Below are 24,558 nucleotides of genomic sequence, written 5' to 3'. Positions count from 1 at the left end.
ATATGAAATTAGATTTTTAATTTCATTAAACCATGATGGTTCATTCACTCTTTGGTTTCAGGTGTCAATGGCATCCCATGTATTATTTCGTCTTAGCATCTTGTCTTATGTTGTATGACATTGTTTGCTTTGTTGATAGTTATCCTTATGACAAGTTTCTCGGTGAAAAGTGTTTGTGTAGAGATTTTTTATTATATCTTATGGCTTCCATTTTGCTTTCCAGTTACACTAAATGGTACTATTAATGATGATGCCAATGAAGACATTGCAAGAGTGTTCTGCAGACTGCATTGCCCAGGCTCTTCTGAACAGTCCTTGTGTTACTCATTTGGCGACTTCAGCATTTCGTGGACATATAGATTCAAGTCAAAAAGAAGTTATATATCAGTGCTTGGTAAGAGTTTTTGTTTTCAGAAATAATACTATTATGTGGAGGAATCTTACCTCTAGGCCACATTGCTTTTATAATTAAAAAAGATTAATGGTTCCTGTACAAATACTAACCATTGTTCTTTACTAGAGGAGCAGAATAACAGTGAAGGCTTCAATATGCCATTTAAACTTTTAACAAGGTGTAAAGGTATAAATAACCGGCAGGGTAGTTATCCTGTCGAACGCAGAATGTCTACCACCACCCCTCCAACTCAGTCTAACCTCGATTGAATTTTAGATGACACAAAGAAAACTTGTTCCTCTTGGCTTTGAATATTTGTCATTGTTCTGTCACTAATACAAACCCTTTCTTTCTTTATTAGGGAATATACTTTTTGTAAAGCTGGAAGACTAGCCATAAGACTTTTAGCAAGGTATAATTACCCTACCACTAGTTAGTGGGGGTTAGGGATGAGTACCAGCTACCCCACTCACACACACCTGTGTTCTATTATCACTTTTGCTTTTGGCTCGGTTAAGAGCGGACAATGTTTCTCTCTACTGCTTAACCTTTTTTGGCTGGCCTTTTGATTGCTATGTTTTTGCTTTTTCTCTGTTCAAGTGTGAGTGTTGCTGTTGAGGTTGGCATGCAGACTTGTCCTGGACCACAACAAGTCTCATTAGACACCAAGTTTCATGAAACATAATCCTTTGGGGTTACTATCCCAGGCTTTTCTTTCTATGAAAGGGAGAGCTCTTTGGAGCACTTACACAATGGGCTATAGTGAGACATAGCCTTGCAAGATTATTTTTGTAAGTCTCTAGTCATGAGGGGATAGCGTCAACTTCTGCTTCCATTTACGAACGATAGCAAGCAAGTATTCACTTACTGGGACGCTTGATCCCGGCCACAAGGCAGGCAGGCAAACAGTTATACCGACGAATGTGGGTGCACACATAATCACGACCATGTTAACAATGTTACAACTATTATTATTATTATTATTATTATTATTATTACTTGCTAAACTATAACCCTTGTTGGTAAAGCATAATGCTATCAAGCCTGAGTGCTCCAACATGGAAAATAGCCCAGTGAGGAAAGGAAATAAGGAAACTGTAAGAAAAGTAGTTAACAATTAAAATAAAATATTTTAGGAATAGTAACATCAATAAAATAAATTTGTTCCAACACAGGGACTTACCTTAGGAGTTACCTGGAACCTCCTCTCAACCGACCAGAGTTTTGTGTAGTTTACCCTACTTCCGTTTTCTGTGATGGTAGGCCTAGGCGGAAGGATACATGCCCTGAGGGCAATCTCGAGGCAGGCCTCATGTTAGCTTGGGTCTCGACCTTCAGTAAGTTCTCTGGTCGCGTCGTGATATCATCTCGACGCTCTCCGTATCTCAGTGCGGCGACCCTTTGTGTCCCCGACTTTTGTGTTCCACGTGTGTTTCCTCGTGGTCCGTTGTGCTTTCGCGGTTATAACTTAATTCCCTCGTGTTTTCCCTTATGTTTATTAGTACTGTATTCTCTTATCATTTTCCGCTACGTTCCTGTGTCTGGCGGTATTGTGATAGTGCGTTATGGAGCATCCCCGCCGTTGTCCTGGGCCTAAGGCCGGGAAATCGTGTGGAGCGTTCTTATCTAAGCCCGATGTGGACCCGCACTCCCTTTGTTCCTCGTGTAGGGGTAAAGTGTGCTCTCCTTCGGACACGTGTCCGGAATGTGTTTCGTGGTGTGAAGTGCAGTGGGTGAAGTTTGGTACTAAGAAAAAGAAGTCGTCAAAACGTTCTCCCAGGAAGGCGAGTTTTTCTTCTCCCGCGACATCGGCTGGAGAGAAATCTGACAGGGTTCCTTCTTCTTCCCCTACCCAGAGTAGGGGACGAGGTAAGTCAGTTAAGGGGAAGAAACCGGTGGTTCTTCCCCAGGAGTGTCTTCTAGATTCTGGGGTGACTGTTTCTGTACAGGCAAGTGGGGGGCCTGAGGGTGTGTTTTGTGAGGGTCCGCGGGCCTTTGCCCTTGTGCAAGGGGGGCACGTGTCGTCTGGCGACCCTATGTGGAATAAAAATGTACCTTTTTCTTCTCCAGATTCTTGGGTAGATGTTTCAGGCACCTCCGCAGCGGAAGGCGCCCCAGAGAAGGAAGATTCACCGCTAGAGGATCCCCTCGGATGGAGCCTTCCGAGAATTCCATGTAGGTCTCCGTTGAGAGTGGAGGACGGTCTGGGGTCCTGTTTCCCGATCATAGAGCGTCCTACTACTCCTCCAGCGGCTTCTTCGGCAGTCCCTGAGGTTTTTCTGCAACCATCGACGTCCGGGACCCAACAGGTGTTGAGCAATGCTCCACCTGCCCCTCGGTCCCGTTATGAGGAGATGTCGGAATCTTCGGCAGGTTCGTCATTCTCATCAGAAGAAGAAGTTCAGAGGAGACACCGGAGGAAGAGAGACAGATCTAGGAGAAGGCGGTCCTATTCAAGGTCTCCATCTAGGTCGCGGCATAGCAGGAAGAGATCTCGTTCCCTGAGGCGGAGGGTCAGAAGGAGCTGTTCGCCGAAAGAACAATGGGTCCTCGTCCCCCGCAGTAAGCTTGCGGACTTTACCACTATCCCGAGCACTGCAGGTCGGCTTACCAGAGACAGTCCTCCTAGAAGGGCCTCCAACACCCACTAGTCGGCTACAGCCATGGACCATAGGTCCTCGTCGGACAGGCGTAAGACCTCGAAGGAGGAGACTCAATCCGCCCAGCGGAGGGAGTCGCCTCTTCGGTCTGGCAGCCGCGGCGATCAGCCCGTGGGATTGATCGTCAAGTACGGCTACCTCCGTCGGACATCCCCACGGAGGAACCCGTACCCTTGTTAAAGGATCAAAGAAGGGCGGAGGCTCCCGTTTCTACCGAAGGGCGCAACCTCGTTCCTCAACATAGCACAGTTGCCCGCTTCAGTGCCACATCCCATCCCCAAACGGAGGAGGCGGATGGTGATTCAGAAGAAGTTCCGGCAGAGGACTCCGCGTATAGGAGAGTCATCAACCTTATTAGGAAACACCATAGGATCGAGGAGCCCGTACCTTCAGAAGAAGACGTCTGGCGGTCAAGCCTTAACAGAATCATGGAGGAGCCAGTCCAGAGGAAGCCATCCTTAGCCCTGCCGGAGGCGAGAGATGTTAAACTGGGACGGTCCCACATAGACAAGGTTGTGGCCCGAAACAGGGAGAACTCTAAAGGGCAGAGTGCTTCCAAACTCCTTCAAGGACTGAAATCCCAAAGCAAATACTACTCTTTGGAGGGATGTCCACATGGAGCCAGTAAACTGGAAGACTCCCTGGAAGTATTAGGCCAAGGCTCCCCAGAGGACAGAGCCACTTCTGCACCGATCTACTTCTCTCAAGCGGAGGCGATCATGATGGAGGAGATGTCAAAAGACCTCATCAATGTCGCCTCCTGGTTGGACTGGTGGGCTTCTACGCTAGTGGACACCCAGATTTCCTGCGAATCAGCAGACCCCTCCAAGCGTGATGCGCTGAAAGAGTTAGTCAGCTCGGGGGGCCGCGCTCTGAAGTTTTTGACCTTCCAGTCTTTAGCCTTGTCTGCCAACTGGGTTTTAAGGAAGAGGGACTCGGTGCTGAAGAATCTGTCTAGGAAGATTCCAGACAGGGAAGCGAAGACTCTACGGAATCTCTCAGTGTGGGATGAAGGGCTCTTTCCACTCAAGAAGACAGAGGAAGTCGTCGAGAAGCTTGTGAAGAGGAAGGAGACCGTGTTGCCTAAATCCCAACCTATGAGAAGGCCTGCTTATAGGAGACCTGCTCCCGAGGCTCCTTCGACTTCTTGCGCATCTCCTACCCAGGTAAGGAGAGAGCCCTCTACGTCACTGTGGTCTCAACCTACGCAGCCCACCCGCAGAGGAACGAACTCGGCCCCAGCCTCGTTTAGAACAACCTATTCTTCATCCAGAAGGGGACGTTCTGGACGTTCCTCCAGAAGGAGGTAGGGAGAGAGGCCCCCTTCTCCTGCCCAAGCCTCAGGTAGGGGGATGCCTCAGACGATTTTGGCAAGCATGGAAGTTTCACGGAGCAGAACCGTGGACTGTGACAGTTCTGAAAGAGGGGTACAGACTTCCGTTTCTGTCAGACCTGCCCCCCCCCCCTTATCCCAGCAAGTCAGGCGGATTGGTTGGCCCCCAAGGACCCCTTGAAGAGAGCAGCCTTGCAGGAGGAAGTCTCCACTATGTTGGCAAAAGGGGCAATGGAGACTGTTCTTCTTCCGGGACCAGGTTTCTACAGTCGTCTTTTCCTGGTAGAAAAAGCAACGGGTGGTTGGAGACCAGTGATAGATCTGTCAGCCCTCAACAAGTTCGTATGCAAGACCGACTTTAAGATGGACACCCCAAAGTCGGTCCTGGAGTCCTTGAGGGAAGGGGACTTCATGTTGTCCATAGACCTCAAGGACGCCTATTTCCAGATTCCGATTCATCCCTCCAGCAGAAAGTACCTCCGGGTGAAATGGGGTACCCAGATCTTGCAATTCAGAGCCCTGTGCTTCGGACTTTCTACAGCCCCCCAGGTATTTACAAGGATTTTCACGACAGTCTCCGTTTGGGCTCACGAACGGGGAATCCGTCTGATTCGATACCTGGACGACTGGTTGCTCCTTTCTTCCTCAGAGGAAGTTTTGAAGGAACAGGGCACGGAGCTACTTCAATTCTGCAAGGTTCTGGGTATCACCATCAACCTGGAAAAATCTCACCTGTCCCCCACCAACAGGATGACGTACTTGGGCATAGTCCTGGACTCGCAACTAGTCAGAGCCTTCCCATCAGTAGACAGGCTGAACAATCTGGACCAGGTCCTCCGTCCTTTCCTGAGCGGGTCAACCCATGAGAGCAAAAGATTGGCAGAGGTTGATAGGCCATCTAGTGTCTTTGGAGAAACTGGTACCTCAAGGAAGACAGAAACAAAGGAGCATCCAGTGGAATCTGAAGGATCTCTGGGATCAGAGGGACTCCCCCTACAAGATTGTCCCGATTCTTCCAGAGACCAGACAGTCCCTGGAGTGGTGGCAGGACCGGTTAAACACCCTCAAAGGGATGCCACTCTCTTCCAAGCCTCCGGAGTTGCTCCTCTTCACAGACGCGTCCAAGGAGGGGTGGGGAGCTCACCTCCTAGGAAAGGCAGCAAGAGGCGTTTGAACAGAGATCGAGAGGACTCAACACATCAATGTCCTAGAGATGAGAGCTGTTCAAGAAGCATGTCTAAACTTCGCATCCCTTCTAAAGGGAGACACAGTGGCGGTGATGTCAGACAACGCCACAGTAGTGGCTTACATAAAGAAGCAAGGGGGACTGAAGTCAAAGGAGTTGTGCGTTCTCGCGTTGGAGATCCTAAAATGGGCCGAAGAAGAGCAAGTCAGGATGACAGCAAGATTCATTCCGGGGAAGAAAAATGTCCTGGGCGACGGCCTCAGCAGAGTGGGTCAGGTGGTAGGAACCGAATGGTCCCTTCACCCGGAAGTAGCGAAGTTCATCATCCGAATGTGGGGGTCTCCAGTGATGGATCTCTTCGCAACAAGACTGAACGCACAGCTCCCCGTTTTCTGTTCTCCTGTCCCAGACCCAAAGGCGGCATTGGAGGACGCCTTTCAACACAAGTGGGACAATCTCGACGTTTACGCCTTCCCTCCATTTGCACTGATCAGGCAAGTGCTCAACAGAGTAAGGACAGCTCACAACCTAAAGATGACTTTGGTAGTGCCCTGGTGGCCGGAGAGAGAGTGGTTCGCAGATCTAAAAGGGCTGGCGTGTCTTCCTCCCCGGCCCCTACCAGACAGGCCAGCCCTCCTGAGACAACCACACTTTCTAAGTTTCCACGAGAATCCTCAGTCCCTTCGTCTTCACGCCTGGAGGTTATCCAGCGCCTTCTGAGGAGAGAGGGATATTCGGCAGGAACAGCAGACAGGATGTCTCGTTATCTTAGACAATCATCAACAGCAGTATACCAGGCAAAATGGGCAACATTTACAAGATGGTGTGCCTCAAGAAAAATCAAGCCCTTAGGGGCCTCGATCCTGGACATCGCAGACTTTCTCGTCCACCTCAGGGATGAGGTGGGCATGTCATTTCCAGCGGTGAAAGGAGTGCGTGCCGCTCTAGGCCAAGTTTTCCTCTTGAAAGGAATTGATCTAGGTTCTTCTAGACATATTTCTATGCTCATCAAGAGCTTTGAACAATCCTGTCCTCCCTATGCCTCCAGGGTTCCTCAATGGGACGTAGCTAGAGTCCTTGATATGCTTAGTAAGCCTCCTTTCGAACTGTTGAAAGATATAGTGGATAGGAATCTTACGCTTAAGACTGTCTTCTTGTTAGCTTTGGCTTCAGCGAAGAGAGTGGGCGAGATCCATGGGTTATCCTATGAAGTAGAACATTCAAGAGGTTGGCGCGAGATCTCCTTCAAGTTCGTACCTTCGTTTGTGGCTAAAACACAGAACCCATCAGTCTGGGACCCTAAGTTTGAGGGTTTCTCGATTCCGGCAATTCCTAGATCAGGTATAAAGAACTTATTCGTTTCCACGGGTCCTGTTAAGAATAAAGTTTCTAAGAATACCATTTCCTTTTGGCTCAGACAAGTGATCATCAAGGCATACAGTAGTGCTGGTCTGTCAGTACCAGGAAGACCCAGACCACATGACATTAGGGGTATTAGTACCTCTCTGGCTTTTGAGAAGAACATGGCAGTAGCACAGATCCTCAGAGCAGGCACCTGGTCAAACCAATCTACGTTCACGTCTCACTACCTCAAGGAGTGTACGGGGAAGTCTCTAGATGGTTGTTCTATCGGGACAGTCATCTCTGCGCTCCAACCGATTTAACGGCCCAAGCCCCAGGTTCAATCGCGGGTATCAAAACCAACAGACACAGGTGCAATTTTTCTCCCTTCCCCTTGTCTTCTTTTTACTCTTCATTTCTCTTGGAGCTCGTGACCAGTAGCCTGCACAATCCATGAATATACAGCGTCTTCATCAAGCACACCAACAGGGAATTCTGAAGGGTGAGTACTTAAACACTAACATGAGCTCTTTGTGTAGTTTGACCTACTATCCAGTTTCCTTATCCTTCCGTACCTAGTCTCCTATCTAGGTCCATATCAATCCTGTTAGTTGGGTCTAGGTCAGGTAGGCACTCCCACATCCTAAAGTGTAAGTCTCCTAAGAAAGTAGTTCGAGGTAAGTCCCTGTGTTGGAACAAATCACAAATTTTTAGTAATTTGTATTTTTCAATATTAAACTTAGCCGGTGATCATATAGCTGTCAGCTCTGCTGCCCGACAGAAAAACCTAAGGACAAAATACGCCAGCGATCGCTATACAGGTGGGGGTGTACATCAACAGCGCCATCTGTCGAGCAGGTACTCAAGTACTCCATGTCAACACAGAACCAATTTTCTCTCTGTCGTGCCACTGGCAAGACCTACTAAAATACGCTGTTACTAACTGGATTTGTTTTCACAACTATTTGGTGAAGTACACTATTCTTGTTTTGAGCTTTCGCTATGCAGGGGTTTTATCTTCATCTCAAAACTTGAACTCGTTTTGGATAGATTTAATTATGGTGACTAAGAGAGTATGGACTCTCTTTCACTTTTAAATGGCCGACCCTTCCCTTAGACGGAAGTGTGTTTAGGTTTTTAGTAATTTTGCTTAACACGTTATAGATCTATATTTTTTATATCTCTCCGCCTTTATTAGGCCTCTTCGATTAACTTTCCATTTATTATAAACATATAAAAAGAAATTTTTATGTTTTGTTTATTTGCGACCTTTCCTGATAGTAGGCGGTCTTCACTTGGAACCGAAGTTAATCAACGTTGAGCCCGTTATATCGTATTTAGCCTTTAAAGAATTTATAACTTTTTAAATTTAATGTTTTATGAAAGAATTTCTTTGATAGTCTTCGTACTGTTTTCAAAGATGAACTAACGTTTAGTTTTTTTTTTTTTTTTTTTTTTTAGACTACGCAGTTGTTGACGTTCAGGACGTTCAACATGCGCTCTATCGTTACGATAGAGAGAGATTGTATCACGGTTTCACTTTGCAGTAAGAGTAAATCGATTCTGACGTTTCGTTCATTCTTTCTTAACTTAAATAGTTTAAATTCTAAATTAAAGGAACTTTTTATTTGGAAAACCTTTCAATTTTTTCCTTTAGCCATATAACATGTTTTTTTGACGATATATAATTGGGCTCTTCTCTCAGGTGCGAAATCAAGAGAGAAAGAGAGAGATAGATAGAGACGGAGGGAGAGAGAGAGAAAAAAAAAAATAAAACGTTCCGTTCAAGCGGGTAACGTTGTTCTCGTGTTACTCTCCTCCCTAGTCGCTGTACGGGGAAGAAGGTAAAACGTTTCTAGGGTTTTATTCTTGTCCCCAGGCTATGTGCGGTGAGAGATTGTAAACGTAGTTTAATTGAACTAGTGTTTAGTCTCTTTCCCAGCCACTGAATTCTTTATCCTTATATGTTTTCTGTTTTTGCTAGTATTAATGAGCTACATTATACGACTGTTTTCGCAATTACTACCTTTTAATGAAGGGTAGAATTGCGTGTTTCAGGTAGAAATCAGTAAAAGTTTCGATTTCAGTGAAATAAGTGCAAAACAGAAAATCGAAGTGTTAAAGTGATATGCGCAAAGTGTTACAGTGTTGCGTCCGAGGGTTCGTCTGTTCGTGCCTGTCGTTCACCTAGTCCGGGACCTCTTGCAAGCTCCCAAGCCCAGGGGAGAAGTAATGTCGAACGACTTATGGGTTCGTCAGGCCTTGATCAACGAACAGACGTTTCCCTCCGTGGTTTCGGGCGTATCTACCCAAGATCGCCCCACCCACACAAAGACGATAGAGCCCATTTACTTCTCGTCTGCGGAAGAGGTTTCTCGTAAGAAACCATGGACCAAGGTCTCGCAGCTTATTAAGTGCAAGTCGGTCCCTTCCGCGCAAGTCCAACGGCCCAGTTGTAGCCACTGGGTCAGTTGGGACTCGCTGCAGTCTTCCGACGACTGCTCACCTCCTTAGAGAGGCAAAGCGGTACCGCAACAGGCAGTAACTCCGTCTGTTGCCGCACCAGCTGTTGTAGACCCTGAGTGGTCTTTGCTGCAGTCATGCAGACTCAGTTAGCTGCTGTTATGCAGGAGTATCGTGCGGAGAAGGTTGACGCTGCACCCGTTAGCCTACAACCTACCACGGTTGTGCGCCCAGCAGACGCTGAGGCTGCCTGCTCCCACACTCCAGCTGTGAGAGCTCCTTCACCCATGCGCAGTCGACCCTGCCAGACGCATGCTGACGTTCACAGACGCACGGAACCCTCCGTTGATGTTCGTGTGCTACCACAACAACAGGAGGGTGGAGTTAAGCTGCCGTGTTTTGACGCGGTGCGTCAACCTCCGCATTCTGGAGTTTGTTTTGACTGCTCAGTATAGACAGTCTAAGTAGTCTCGAGTGAACACTGTATGTCCTCACGCTCCCGTTGTGGTTGACAGTTCAGTTGTTGACAGTTCACAGTCTATCAAGCAGTTACTTGACGTTGCCTTCTGGTCTGCTACTAATGCACCAGTGCTGTATGTCCTCACGCACCTGTTGTGGTTGACAGTTCAGTTTTTGACAGTTCACAGACTGTCAAGCAGTTACATGACGTTGCCTTCTGGTCTGCTACTAATGCACCAGTGCTGTATGTCCTCACGCACCTGTTGTGGTTGACAGTTCAGTTTTTGACAGTTCACAGACTGTCAAGCAGTTACATAACGTTGCCTTCTGGTCTGCTGCTAATGCACCAGTGAGACCCTCACTGAGATAACCTAGCTTTTCTCGGACAAGGTTCCTGTAGATGAGAAAGTGCTGTTCTCCCTCCTACTGATATTCCTTTGAGGACTCTGTCATTTGGAGAGGAGCCTTAAGCTGCTTAGCCTCCTATGGACTTTAATTAAATCATGATGATTTTTTAAGGATCTTCGTCCGGATCTTGTAACTGCTGCTCCTCGTTCGCCTAACGTCAGAACTTACACTAGGCCTAGCTACTTCGAAGCCGTTGTTGTTAAGCTAGTGCTCTCTCGCTCTCCTAGAGAGCGTTACGTTGGCTAGGCGACTGGTTTTTGCACCAGGAGGAGTTTTAGGGATACAGCCTTTGATTTCCCTTCTTTTAAACTGGCTTATAGAGCGAGAGTCTGATAGACACGAGAGAAGTTCTCGGCTTGGGAGTTCATGCCTCTGCCCAGATAGACTTCTCAATTCTGGTAGACTCGCCCTGGCGCCTAGCCAGGAGACGCTCCAAGTTGTTTACAGGTCAACTTCTCAACTTTTGCGAGCCTTTGAAGTTTTGCTGTACTATTATGTCACACATAACAAGGCTTCCAGGGATGGTAAATGGTTCCGCCTCAGTCGCTAACCCCGTCTGTTGCCACACCTGCTCCCGTAGACCCTAAATAGGCTTTGCTGCAAGACATGCAGTCCAAGCTTGTGTCCTTGATAGAGGACTTTAATACGGAGAAGAACCTTCTGGCCAACAACCTTCCAACCGGTGGGTTGTGCGCCCTGTTGACGCTGAGGTATCCTACTCGCGTCTGCCAGTTGAGGTGGTTCCTCCACCGATGCGACCCAGTGTGGGTTGCCAGTCGCACGTTGACGTTAAGCGACGCTCGGAGGTGGTTGTTGACGTTCAGTGTCACTAGGAAGACGTTCAACAACCAGCAGAGGTGACTTGTTGTGACGCAGTGCGTCAACCTCAGCAACCCGGTAGGGTGTTGACTGCACAACCCAGACAGTCTAGACAGTTTCGGGTTGACGCTGTACTTCCTCGCGCACCCATGGTTGTTGACAGTTCACAGACTGTGCAGCAGTGTCATGATATTGCGTCCGGCTCCGTCGCGCATCCACCAGTGCGACCGGATTCAGCGAGTCAGACGTTGCCCACTCCGTTGCCGTTTCCTCATCAGTTTCGGATGAGGAACCCTCTGATGAGGACGTTGCTGAACAAGACGATCAACCCCCAGCCCTGCTATCCATCCAGAAGATGCTGAAGAAGGAACGCTGCCCAGTCAGGCTGTGGATGAGTCTGGTAGGGACCCTGTCATCCGTGGATCAATTTGTGTCACTAGGAAGACTACACCTCCGTCCTCTTCTATACCATCTAGCTTTTCACTGGAAAAAGGACAAGACGCTAGAAGCGGTCTCGATCCCGGTTTCCGGAAAGATAAAGTCTGGTCTGACTTGGTGAAAGGACTATATCATCCTTAGAGAGGGTCTTCCCCTGACTGTTCAGACTCCCAACCACGTTCTCTTCTCGGACGCATCGGACGTAGGCTGGGGTGCGACATTAGACGGTAGGGAATGCTCGGGATTATGGAACTCGAGTCAAAGGACAATGCATTTCACTGCAAGAAGCTACTGGCAGTACGTCTGACCTGGAAAAGCTTCAGTTCTCTCCTTCAAGGCAAAGTGGTGGAGGTGAACTCGGACAACACCACGGCTTTGGCGTACATCTCCAAGCAAGGAGGGACCTACTCTCTGACATGGTACGAGATCGCAAGGGACCTCCTCACCTGGTCAAAAGGTCTAGACATTTCACTAGTAACGAGGTTCATCCAAGGCAACTTGAATGTCATGGCAGATTGTCTCAGTCGGAAGGGACAAATAATTCCAACAGAATGGACCCTCCACAAGGATGTTTGCAAGAGACTTTGGGCCACCTGGGGCCAGCCAACCATAGATCTCTTCGCAACCTCGATGACCAAGAGGCTCCCAATATTTTGCTCACCAATCCCGGACCCAGCAGCAGTTCATATAGATGCCTTTCTACTAGATTGGTCACATCTAGATCTATATGCATTCCCTCCGTTCAAGATTGTCAACAAGGTACTGCAGAAGTTCGCCTCTCACGAAGGGACAAGGTTGACGCTAGTTGCTTCCCTCTGGCCCGCGAGAGAATGGCTCACCGAGGTACTTCGATGGCTAGTAGACGTTCCCAGAACGCTTCCCCTAAGGGTGGACCTTCTACGTCAGCCACGCGTAAAGAAGGTACACCAAGGCCTCCACGCTCTTCGTCTGACTGCCTTCAGACTATCGAAAGACTCTCGAGAGCTAGAGGCTTTTCGAAGGAGGCAACCAGAGCGATTGCTAGAGCAAGGAGAACATCCACCCTTAGAGTCTACCAATCGAAGTGGGAAATCTTCCGAAACTGGTGCAAGTCAGTATCCGTATCCTCGACCAGTACCTCTGTAACTCAAATAGCTGACTTTCTCTTATATCTGAGGAAAGAAAGATCTCTTTCAGCTCCCAATATCAAGGGTTACAGAAGCATGTTGGCATCAGTCTTCCGTCACAGAGGCTTAGATCTTTCCAACAATAAAGATCTACAGGACCTCCTTAAGTCTTTTGAGACCACGAAGGAGCGTCGTTTGGTTACACCTGGTTGGAATTTAGACGTGGTACTAAGATTCCTTATGTCAGACAGGTTCGAACCGCTACAATCAGCCTCCCTGAAAGATCTCACCTTTAAGACTCTTTTCCTGATATGCTTAGCCACAGCTAAAAGAGTCAGTGAGATTCATACCTTCAGCAAGAACATCGGATTCTCATCCGAAACGGCTACATGTTCTACAACTTGGTTTTCTAGCCAAACACGAGCTGCCTTCTCGGCCTTGACCAATATCGTTCGATATTCCAAACTTATCGTATGGTTGGAAATGAACTAGAAAGAGTCTTATGTCCTGTAAGAGCTCTTAAGTTCTGTTTAAAACCTTTACGAGGCCCGTCTGAAGCTTTATGGTGTTCAGTTAAGAATCCATCTTTGCCTATGTCAAAGAATGCTTTATCCTATTTTATCAGACTGTTAATACGAGAAGCTCATTCCCATCTGAATGAGGAAGACCAAGCTTTGCTGAAGGTAAGGACACACGAAGTTAGAGCTGTCGCAACTTCCGTGGCCTTTAAACAAATTAGATCTCTGCAAAGTATATTCGACGCAACCTATTGGAAAAGCAAATCAGTGTTCGCGTCTTTTTATCTTAAGAATGTCCAGTCTCTTTACGAGAACTGCTACACTCTGGGACCATTCGTAGCAACGAGTGCAGTAGTGGGTGAGGGCTCAACCACTACAATTCCCTAATTCCATAACCTTTTTTAATCTTTCTCTTGAAATGTTTTATTATTGTTTTTGGGTTGTCCGGAAGGCTAAGAAGCCTTTCGCATCCTACTTGATTTGGCGGGTGGTCAAAGTCATTTCTTGAGAAGCGCCTAGATTAGAGGTTTTGATGAGGTCCTTTAGTATGGGTTGCAACCCTTCATACTTCAGCTCCTAGGAGTCGCTCAGCATCCTATGAGGATCGCGAGGCTCAGTAAGGAAGACGTACTTAAAAAGGCAGAGTAATTGTTCAAGTCGACTTCCTTACCAGGTACTTATTTATTTTATGTTTGTTATTTTGAATAACTGCTAAAATGAAATACAAAATACTTAGCTCATAATAATGTCAACATGTAATGCTAGTTTCTACCCACCCCCCTGGGTGTGAATCAGCTATATGATCACCGGCTAAGTTTAATATTGAAAAATGTTATTTTCATTAGTAAAATAAATTTTTGAATATACTTACCCGGTGATCATAAATTAAAGGACCCTCCCTTCCTCCCCAATAGAGACCCAGTGGGCAGAGGAGAAAATTGGTTCTGTGTTGACATGGAGTACTTGAGTACCTGCTCGACAGATGGCGCTGTTGATGTACACCCCCACCTGTATAGCGATCGCTGGCGTATTTTGTCCTTAGGTTTTTCTGTCGGGCAGCAGAGCTGACAGCTATATGATCACCGGGTAAGTATATTCAAAAATTTATTTTACTAATGAAAATAACATTATTCCTAACATACTTACCGAGAACTACTTTCGGGTTATGGCCCTCCCTTCCTTCCCTGAGTGCCTCACTGATCTTTAGTATTTATTGTTTTCAAGAACTTACTGAAGGTCGAGACCCAAGCTAACATGAGGCCTGCCTCGAGATTGCCCTCAGGGCACGTATCCTTCCGCCTAGGCCTACCATCACAGAAATCGGAAGTAGGGTAAACTACACAAAACTCTGGTCGGTTGAGAGGAGGTTCCAGGTAACTCCTAAGAAAGTAGTTCTCGGTAAGTATGTTAGGAAAAATATAAATTACTAAAAATTTGTGATATTTCATATATAAACTATAAAAACTTTAAAAAACAAGAAAAAAAAATAAGATAGAATATTGTGTTTGAGTGTACCCTCAAGCAAGAGAAATTTACCCCAAGACAGTGAAAGATCATGTCACTATCCAAGACCAGAGAACAATGGTTTGATTATGGAGTGTCCTTCTCTTAGAAGAGCTACTTACCATAGCTAAGAGTTTCTTCAACCCTTACCAAGACGAAAGTAGCCATTGAACAATTACATTGCAGTAGTTAACCCCTTGAGCGAAGAAGAATTGTTTGGTAGTCTCAGCGTTGTCAGGTGAATGAGGACTGAGGAAAATATGTAAAGAATAAGCCAGACTATTCTGTGTATGTGTAGGCAAAAGGAAAATGAGTCTTAACCAGAGAGAAGGATCCAATGTAGTGCTGTCTGGCCAGTCAAGGACCCTATAACTCTCTTGCTTGAGGGTACACTTGGTCACACTTCTATCTTGTTCCTCTTCCTCCTGAATTGTTAAAGTTTTTATAGTTTTTATAGAAGATATTTATTTTAATCTTGTTGCTCTTCTTAAAATATTTTATTTTCCCTGTTGGAGCCCTTGGGCTTATAGCATCCTGCTTTTCCAACTAGGGTTGTAGCTTAGCAAGTAATAATAATAATAATAATAGTATCTTAACTGGTAGCTGTTAACGATCAATTTCTGTGGGCATTAATGCTGCGATTCGTCACCCATACATTATTCCTGCAAGTGACTCCACGAGCTCCATGGAGGTGCTCATAGACGGAAATGTCTTCAAGAGGCTCAGGCTCATTTTTGAACAGCCAGAGGCAAAGAAGTTATGTTTGTACACAACAGCATGCGGGCAAGCAAATTGTTACTGCTGACAAAGGCAGTTTGCTTCGCCAGTTGCATGCATTACTCTCACATGAAGAGGCACACCTGTGGGAGATAACAATGACTATGTATCATTATACAGTTGGAACCCTGTTCTAAGAAATCATTAAATTCGATAGTTGTTCTCTTTACGGGAAGTCAGGTTATGCATTACATTCCTACCTTCCCATAACCAGACATATGTAGTCTACTTTCAAGTAGACTCTTCCTTCATTTTAGGCAGTTTCTCCCTAACATTCAGATCGGTCATCTTACTATTAAAAGAAATGGACTATGAAACTTCGCATAAGCGAATCTGTTACCTAGGATGGATCATTTGGAACTTGTGCCAGTTTTGCCGATCGTAAATGGAGAAATACTAAATGTATTTGTCGTTTCCACAGGAAACTTGATCATAGGAAGAAGGAGGTCTTCATTATTTGGCACAAGTGCAGAAGGTATCTGGTAGTAAACTAGAGGGATAATCTAAGTTTTCAGAGGGTGAATTCTACACAAAATCAGGATGTGGATGGGAAAGACAACTGATTTGATGGATGATGAGATAGATGATGAATCCTTGCCCCAAGCTTTACTGAAACTCATTGCAGAAATGTTCCTAGAAAAATTTCTTCAGTTTAGTTCTGTCTTTGGCTATTCCTTGATGTTAGCTCATACATCTGGCTTGCCTAAGACTGCTTATACAGTACAGCCAGGTCTCAAGTATTTTTTATGTTGGTTCCTGTTTACTGTTGAAGCCTTGTCTTCAGGCAAAGCAGCCACTTACATAGCTTAACTATTTCCATAAGTCAGCCTAATTTTTCCTGGAGCCCCTAGTGAGCATCAATAGCAGAGAGTTGTTAAATTTTATGTTTTTCATGTTGGCTGACTACAGAGATGTTAGCTATAGATGAGTGCATGGGTAGTTTGGTTGAAATTCTTTCTTTTGCAGATTCTATAATAGGAGTTTTATCTGCTCTAATTGAAAAGAAGTTTGGGGTTACCGAGATCTTAATCATATTTTGGTTTTATTAAGCTTTTTGGATAGATGTTTATGGCAGTATGCTAGTGGAAATGCATAGGGAGAAGTTGTTTTTCTCTCTGATTGGGGAAGTCTCAGATGCATAGAAGCACACTGATTACATCTCCCATTTTGGCTGCCGTTAAGATCACTAGTCTTGTGGAGTAGGTGTCTAGCAGGACAGTTTTACACTTGGGGTCGATTGAATGCAGAGCTGCTGTTCCTTCATGTTGTGCTGTCACACCCTCCTCACAAGCCTTTCCCCTTTCTGTAATAGACATAATGTTCAGCCTATTAACAGGCTCTCTGGTCAAGTAAGTAGAAGACTAGTTAACATGGCCACCACTGTCTTCCTCCCACATTAGTGTAGTATGCAGCAATGAGCTTTAGGAAGATTCATTGAAATAATATGTGCTAACCTGGCCGCCTTCTATTTAGGTGACTGCCTTGCTTGGCTAGGGAGCATTACACAGGACTGTGTATTGTAATAATGGGGAGAGCTGTAGAAATTTTACTTTAAATTTTAAGGGTTGATGCTCTGTTTTCCAGAGGAGGAACAGCAGTGAACTACAGTGAGTATGGAAATAATTAATTTTAATCTAGGTATGATACTTAAGGGTCACCAGTTTTTCCCATTTTGTGTCTGCTGTAATTTCTTTGCCTATATCTTAGCTGCTTGGATCAGGGTAGATAAATTTTCAAGGTGAGTAGGACGATGAGAAGGAAATATCAGCACTTAGTAATTAACTGAGGAAATTTCACTCTTGATAAAGGAAATTAAATGGTATTGTCTCACTTTTAGTTGTAGTTATTTATTTATTATTTTCTATAATTATTCACTCCTTAGATATAATTTTATTATTTCTCATATTCTTTGTGAATCTTGTTAACCTGTTAAGTGTCACCCACGTGATAAGCCGTTCACCACGATTTACTCAGTACCGCCTTCAACGGTATATTCCGTTCATGACTTTAACTGCCTATTTCAAGTCGTCAGTCTCGTGATAATCCGTTTACTCGTATAGTAAGTATAGGATCACCACTTGGCAACACTCTCAGCATATGTAAGCTGTAAATAGAAACTTATATGATGTCTGGCAACTATTTTTCTGAAGGTAGCTTGATGTTAGAAAACTGGATTCCTTTCAGTGCGCTTCCGGCGTTCATGCATAAAAGATTGTTTGTTGTTCCTTTTACAATGAGTGGTCTAAAGAGGAAGGTTATTTCTTTAGATGAAATAAATGATATTCTGGTTGAGGAATCTGATAATGATAACCTGTTAGATGATGAGAGCACTAGTTCTGAATCCTCCAGGGATGAGGATATTGAAGAAACAAACTTTTCTTTCGATTGCCGAGAGCGAAGATAACTTCTCATTGCCGAATGACTAAACAACGAGATTTCACAAAACTATATAGGAAAGGAATTGCGAGAGAGAGAGAGAGAGAATAAAGTGGATAATGTACAAATATATGACAAACATATTTGAAAACTATACAGGAAACGATATGTAGAGAGAGAGAGAGAGAGAGAGTGTGTGTGTGTGTGTGTGTGTGTGTTGTGCCTTTGCTTTTGTTGCTGATCCTGGCGTAAGATTTACGGTTGAAGATAAAGAGAACCCACTAGAATATTCAGTACTATGTAGCCTTTTGAAATGAAATAATAGTAGTATTAATTGTTCTGTTTATTCCACCATTTAATTAATATTTCTACTTTTAACTATAAATATGAATTATAAGCATAAAGATATTATATTAACTTTGAAAAATTATTATTTGTGAAATTACTGCTCAGGACAAAAAAAGCGTGACAGTACATTAGCGACAACCTGGTCCAGGGCGGACGCTTAACAGGTTAAGTGAATTATTACCGTTTTCATTAAAGAGGTTTACTAATAGAATGTTTATGTTAATGAATAATTGTAAATGACCTGTATTTCAAGAGTAACATAAACACGATATTTTAAGTAAATTTGGTTTTTTGTTTCAGGTGGATTTGAAAGAACATTTATCAAGTTTAAAATGTACAAATTCCGGTGGCATCAGCATTCCAGCGTCATGGCTATTAAAACAACGGATTGCATCAGTAGCCGAGTATGTATCATGTCAGTCTCAGATACACTTTTTGAAAGCTTCCATATTAAAGCTTTTACTCTTTGAGGAGTTTGTTTTAAGCACAGGTGTGGAATGGGAAGGCAGTGAGAATGTAAGTGACGACAATGAGGGGGATTTTGTTTTTGAGTACTCAATGTCTGATGTTGCATACCTTAATGCTTTTATTAGAGTACTCAAGTCATTTGGCCCATTCCCAGTAGAACGAGTGATTCTAGCCTTTGAGTTTAGGGATGCTGAAGATATGAAATCAGTTTTGCAAGCTTTGTTCAGAAGTTGCACAAAAATTAAAAGCATCCATCTGGCAGGAAAGTGTGTTAATGTGGTTGCTTTGAGCAATTTGAAATGTTTTTCAAAACAGCTTGAAGAATTAGTTCTAATAGATTCTTACAGTTCTTTGACCAAAGATACATTCTGTGTGTCCTTGCTGGGCAGGCCATGGATAGAGTATATATCTAGTCATGATGGTAGAAATAGTTGCTTAGAACCTCAGTTCCCAGCCTTGAGGCATTTATGGTACCAAAGACAAAACTCAAATCAGAATTGGAATGATAGCTTTATAAAAACTGCAATTCTAACTTATTATCCAAACTTAAAGACATTGAACTGGCGTGTAAATGAATTTAACCAAAATTATGCACTAACAAAAGTACCTGGTTTGAGCGGTAAACAATATAACTTGGAAAGCTTACTTTTAACAACAGTAGACCTCGTGGACTCCAACAGAAGTGCGGCATCGGATAGACTTATTTGCAGTGTAGATGTTGGTTATTTACCACAATTATTTCCTGGACTTCAGGATGTTTCCTTAGTGTTTGCAAGGAGCCCTGATTGCCAGTGTTCTCGCTCAGAACTAAAGGGACCTTGTAAGGGAAGGGCTTCCCAAATTATTGAAACTCTAACTAATGTCATGTCAGATTGCAGCAAGATTGAATCCCTTACAGCCGGTGGTGATATAGTCCATCTGGAATCCATTTTACTTCCGGTCTTAAGCCTATACGGACACAGACTGCGATCGTTGGGCCTCAGATTACACGTAACAGCAACAACCACTCAGCAGCATATCATTAATATCTTGTCTCTTTGCCCTCATTTGGAGAATATAACCATAACAGGCAATGGCTTTTATCAACGGACATATCCATCATCAGAGAAGCCTTTGAAGAGACCCAAGGTTAAAAATCTTCAGCTTATGTTGAGTGCTTCCCACCCAGATAACATAGAGCTGATGCAAATGTTTTTGTCATCTTGCAGTGATGTAAAAAACTTGTGTATTAGTGCATTAGCAATTGATAGTCTTCATGCAATCGTAGATGGGTATAAAGCAAACGATCTCTCATCATTGATATTGCCTGTCCTTGAAAACATATCTGTTGCTGATATTGATGATCATGTGTGTGTTATACTGAAAAACTATCCTAATTTGCAATATATATATGTGCCTAGAAAACTTAAAAAATGGCGGACTTTTCAAGAAAAATTATGGAATAGAGGAATAATAGTAAAATTTACAGATTTATTAGTAAATTCATTTTAAAATTGTGCCGTTTATAGAGTTTATGTATTTTAAAATTGTTTATGTTTTGTTGATATCAAGATTAATTTTAAAAAAATTTCCCATTGGTTTTGTGATGCAATATTGGGCTTCATGCTGTACTTTACTGTTTTGTAGTGAATTTGCAAAAGAGAAAGCTGTTATGTGTTTTATGAGAAGGACCAACTATTGTAGCATAAGGCTAACCTTCCTTCTGCAATATGGGAAATGAGTTGTGGTGGGATCATACTACTGTATACTTTTCAGATTGAACAACAGGTATGCCACTATTCATATGTTGTTGAAAAATTATTGCATTTCTATTCTTTCTACATTCATGGTGCTCGTGATCCATTTCCAAATAAGACATTTTTTTTTTACTCATATTTATTTTAGGCTGTTACACTTGACTGCAAGCATTATAATTGAAGATTTTTAATTAAATTAAGATAATCATTTTTGCACAAAAAGAATTTATTTTAAAAGTACAGTAGACTGTTAAATTTCATAGATATGAGGATATGGAAATGCAATGTTGTTGTTCAGGATAAATAATGGTATTCTTTAGATGCTTGGCTTAAAATAAAAATTGTTATCTAAAAAGGGAGCTTTTGATAAAAATGATGTGATATTTTGTATGAAATTGATTACCTTTAATTTTATATGAGTTAAATAACTTATAAGAGCTTGGGTAAAATATACACAGGGAATGTGAGTGAATATGAATACCATTATTCTTGCATTACAGTATATAAGATAACGGCAGTGTGACACTATTGTTTCTAGATATAGTTTCACAAAGAAAACAGAGTAACCTTAACCAACATTTGTGGTCTTCACAAATACTTGATACATCATTTCCAAATATAAAAAAGAAAGTGGTTGCCTGATGGCTGGCTTACCACCACTGTGCTTGTGCCCGAAGGGATTCTAAGTTGAAAGGGATCTTCCTTTTTCATGTATCTGGCTAGTGAGCAAAAGCTGTAATTCTTATCAGAGCTGATACTTTTTTTTATTTCATTATGTCAACACTTCTATCATAATTACTTATTCTTGGTTTATCTTCTTTGACTATTTTGCTTTAATTTGAAAAAAAAAAATAACGATTGGTAAAGATATATTGAACTTTTGATGTATGGAGTTTTTGCTATGTGCCACAATTTTGACTTATTTTTCAAATAAAAATACCTATTGCCAGTTTCAAAATCAAATGTTGCATTCGTGCTGTCTGCATAATTTCCATTAAAAAAGTGCTGTTTTTCTTTAAATCTTGATCAAAATACTGCTAGGATATGGGAGATAACCTGATTTGTTGATCATGAAATCTGGATGCAGAAATAAGATTTGATGCCTGTCCATGTTTTCAGTACTTTGTTTCTGGAAGTCAGCACTGCTAAGAACTTTGGCCTCTCCAGTTGTGGTTAGCAGTTTTCCTCTTCATGGCTTGATTTTTGGGAATTGACAATATTCTACATCAACAATTGGTTTTTATGGAAGGAGGATCTCAAAGTTTATGTCAGCTTTTGCCTAAAATTCTAAGTTGTATCAGAAGTTGTTCAAATGTTTCGCCAGCTTTCAACCACCAATTGATGATTCCCAAGGTGGCATTAACATACCATCCTTTGTCAGCCGCTTTGGCAGATCATAAGGTTTCATTTGAGAAAAGTAACCACTTGGTTTCCTTAAGCTTGACGGTCATGTGGTTCAGAGTTCCAGTCTTATTAGCTTCCAGGATCTATCTTCATTTGTTCAGACTCTTTTGGAATAGTCAGGCCTTTGTGACACCCCCTTCCACTGCATCTGTTAGGCTGGTGTGGAAATTCTTAGGTCAGTTGAGAAAGTTGGTATGAATTATTTCTATGAACTCCCCTGGTGTTTATAATATATATATTCTCTCTCTCTCTCTCTCTCTCTCTCTCTCTCTCTCTCTCTCTCTCTCTCTCTCTCTCTCTCTCTCTCTCTCTCTCTCTCCTCTCTCTCTCTCCTCTCTCTCTCTCTCTCTCTCTCTCTCTCTCTCTCTCTCTCTCTCTCTCTCCTCTCTCTCTCTCTCCTCTCTCTCTCTCTCTCTCTCTCCTCTCTCTCTCTCTCTCTCTCTCTCTCTCAGCCTTGTTTGTATCACATTTACGATAAAGCTAAAGATTTCCCATTTTCTTTCATTAAATGCAGTAGGCTTAGACCTCCAGTGCAATATTGAAAGAATCTAGTGATTAATGGTAATAACCTCAGCTTTGGTACACCATTAGATGCTTTGTCTTTCAGTTCTCGCGCCAACCTCGCATTATTAAGTTGACACTTGTCTTCTCAAGATGTGTACTTTGTGTGATTTATGTAATTAAACAACATAAGGTTTGTCTACAGGATTTGCTAATAATTTTCTGTGCAAATTGTTCAAGGGCAGTTATTTCAGTGCGATTATGACACTCATTCTCTTTGTCTTGTCCTGGGAACCATGTTGTGATATAAATAAAAAATGAAGAATGTGAAGCACTTAATGTCCTCTTATGAAAAAGTATGTTCAGATATAATCTGACCATGGTAAGGGTTCCAAACGTAAAAGGAAATAAACATTTAGATCAAGGAAAAACCAGAGGACTTGGCTAGTTGATTATGGCTGAGATGATGTTAATGCCACTCAAGCTATTAACTAGCTTTCAGGTTTTGATAGTACTGAGCTTCATAAGCCCATTTCCTCTTTGGCTTCATTTATTAAATGTAAGATTAGCAAATCTTTGAGCAAAGGCTAAGATTCTAGCCTAATCTTCCCATTTTTTAACCTGATCTAACTCCCCAGGTTTTGCATAGTGGTTCTACTTCACTAGTCAGTAGACTTAAAGGCTCTGATGGTCAGAGCTTTGCAAAGTCATCCACCTCTTTTTGAGCCCTCTCACTCATTTCACTCCAGATCTTTTTTATTTGAGTCATTGAAAAATTCTGCCATGCCCCTCTTTTTAGCTGTGATCGCTATCTTCACCCAGCTGAGTGTGGGTGGCCAAGTGTATTAGTAGCTGAAAGTTTCCCAGTTACCATTTCAACTTTTAGGTTTGCTCCCCTTTAGCACTGCATCCAACTAGCAAGTTGATATCACAATTGTGCTTTTTCCTCAAACATACAGCATCCTCCAGATTTTGCCTCCTTCCTCCAGCGCTGATCGTTGTCAAATTACCAGCATCGCACCACACTATACGTTTCTCTCTTTTGCATAGAAAGCATCTTTACTGCATACCCACTCACTGGATTCTCATTCTTGACCCTCCCCAGTACCTCATTGATTATTGCCATCATCTCTCTTGCAAACCCCCTAATCATTTCACTCCCTTTATTTTCCTCTTTATGTACATACAGGCTATTCCAAACCACCAGCAATGGCATAGTGGCACACAAATCTTCTACATATTGAGAACAAGTTCCCCAGCTTAGGTTGTGAACTTCCGTGACTTCATTCCTTCTCTCTCGAACAGTCTTACTACATTATCCTTACTCAACTTAGTCCCAGAGTTCTAATGGTTTATTGTGTTGTGTTAGCCCAAAACTCTGGAGATGTTCTACCTACCTCTTCCGCCATCACCACCATTTCATCGACCAGAATATCGTGGAGGACATAAATTGGTACCATACTTCACTTTTCCACTCTTGCCAGAGTTGTCTTCAGAACTCCTTTCAGAAAGTACTCAATCATCCAATGCTGACTACTGAACTCATAGTGGAAGTTCAGGTCCTTGATTATAAAAGAAACAAGCTCTCCATGACTTGCTGATTAAGCCCCACCATCTACACTCTAGCGATCTACTTTCATCTCACATATATAGCCCATCTGAACTTCGCTCCATCCTCACATATGGTAGCATCCCCTCAGTTGGCCATTCACATCCAACCCCAACACTACCTTTAATCCTGTGATGATGCTTGACCGCTACAATGAAATTCATTCTCGCTAGCCTTTCATGCACCCTAAAGTATACCTCATTTGCATGCTTGTACCGAATCTCCCAATCCATGAAATACCACAAGATGATGTTTTCTCTTACAGGCATCAACTAACTGCTAAGCCTGTACAGTGGTCAAACAGCCGATGTCTATGAGTGCCCTCGTCGCCTTGCCTCGACCTCAACTACAATAATGGCAGAGAGCTAGGAAATGCCTTTAATCATCTGAAAAGGGTAGTAGGCAAATCTGGTTTCCCTGGGTACACCATTGTGATATGGGCCCTGCATCACCAAACCAATAGCAGATCATAGTTCTTTGGCTATTTGCAGACCCTCGACATCTAAAGCACCGACTCCTAAATGTCAGGAACCTTACATTGTACCACCAATCCGATCATTGCTCTATTCGGTGTGTCAGGTCTAAGACTGGCTTACAACCACCATTATGCAGCAAACTGCAGCAGTATAAAGTGACATGCTTGGAGACACCATTATCCTACCCTTCATCGGCAGCCAGTCCATGGGCACGGACTCAAAACCTGACACTTGT

The 24,558-nt window shown here is 43.3% G+C and overlaps 1 protein-coding gene across 1 annotated transcript in view; it reads left to right on the top strand.

The window, feature by feature from the left end:
• LOC137616278 (uncharacterized) overlaps positions 1 to 20,686 on the top strand; it is a 54,347-nt gene extending 33,661 nt beyond the window's left edge. Inside the window, exons 2-3 of the mRNA XM_068345907.1 lie at positions 224 to 394; positions 18,430 to 20,686. Coding sequence (XP_068202008.1) covers positions 233 to 394; positions 18,430 to 20,088 — 1,821 coding nt within the window. The 5' untranslated portion in view covers positions 224 to 232 and the 3' untranslated portion in view covers positions 20,089 to 20,686. The remainder of the gene's footprint in view (positions 1 to 223; positions 395 to 18,429) is intronic.
• The last annotated feature ends 3,872 nt before the right edge of the window (positions 20,687 to 24,558 follow it).

Source organism: Palaemon carinicauda, chromosome 22, assembly GCF_036898095.1.
Source record: "Palaemon carinicauda isolate YSFRI2023 chromosome 22, ASM3689809v2, whole genome shotgun sequence".
NCBI lineage: Eukaryota > Metazoa > Arthropoda > Malacostraca > Decapoda > Palaemonidae > Palaemon > Palaemon carinicauda.
Note: the sequence above shows the minus strand (reverse complement) of the source record. Positions and strands in the feature narration are given on the sequence as shown.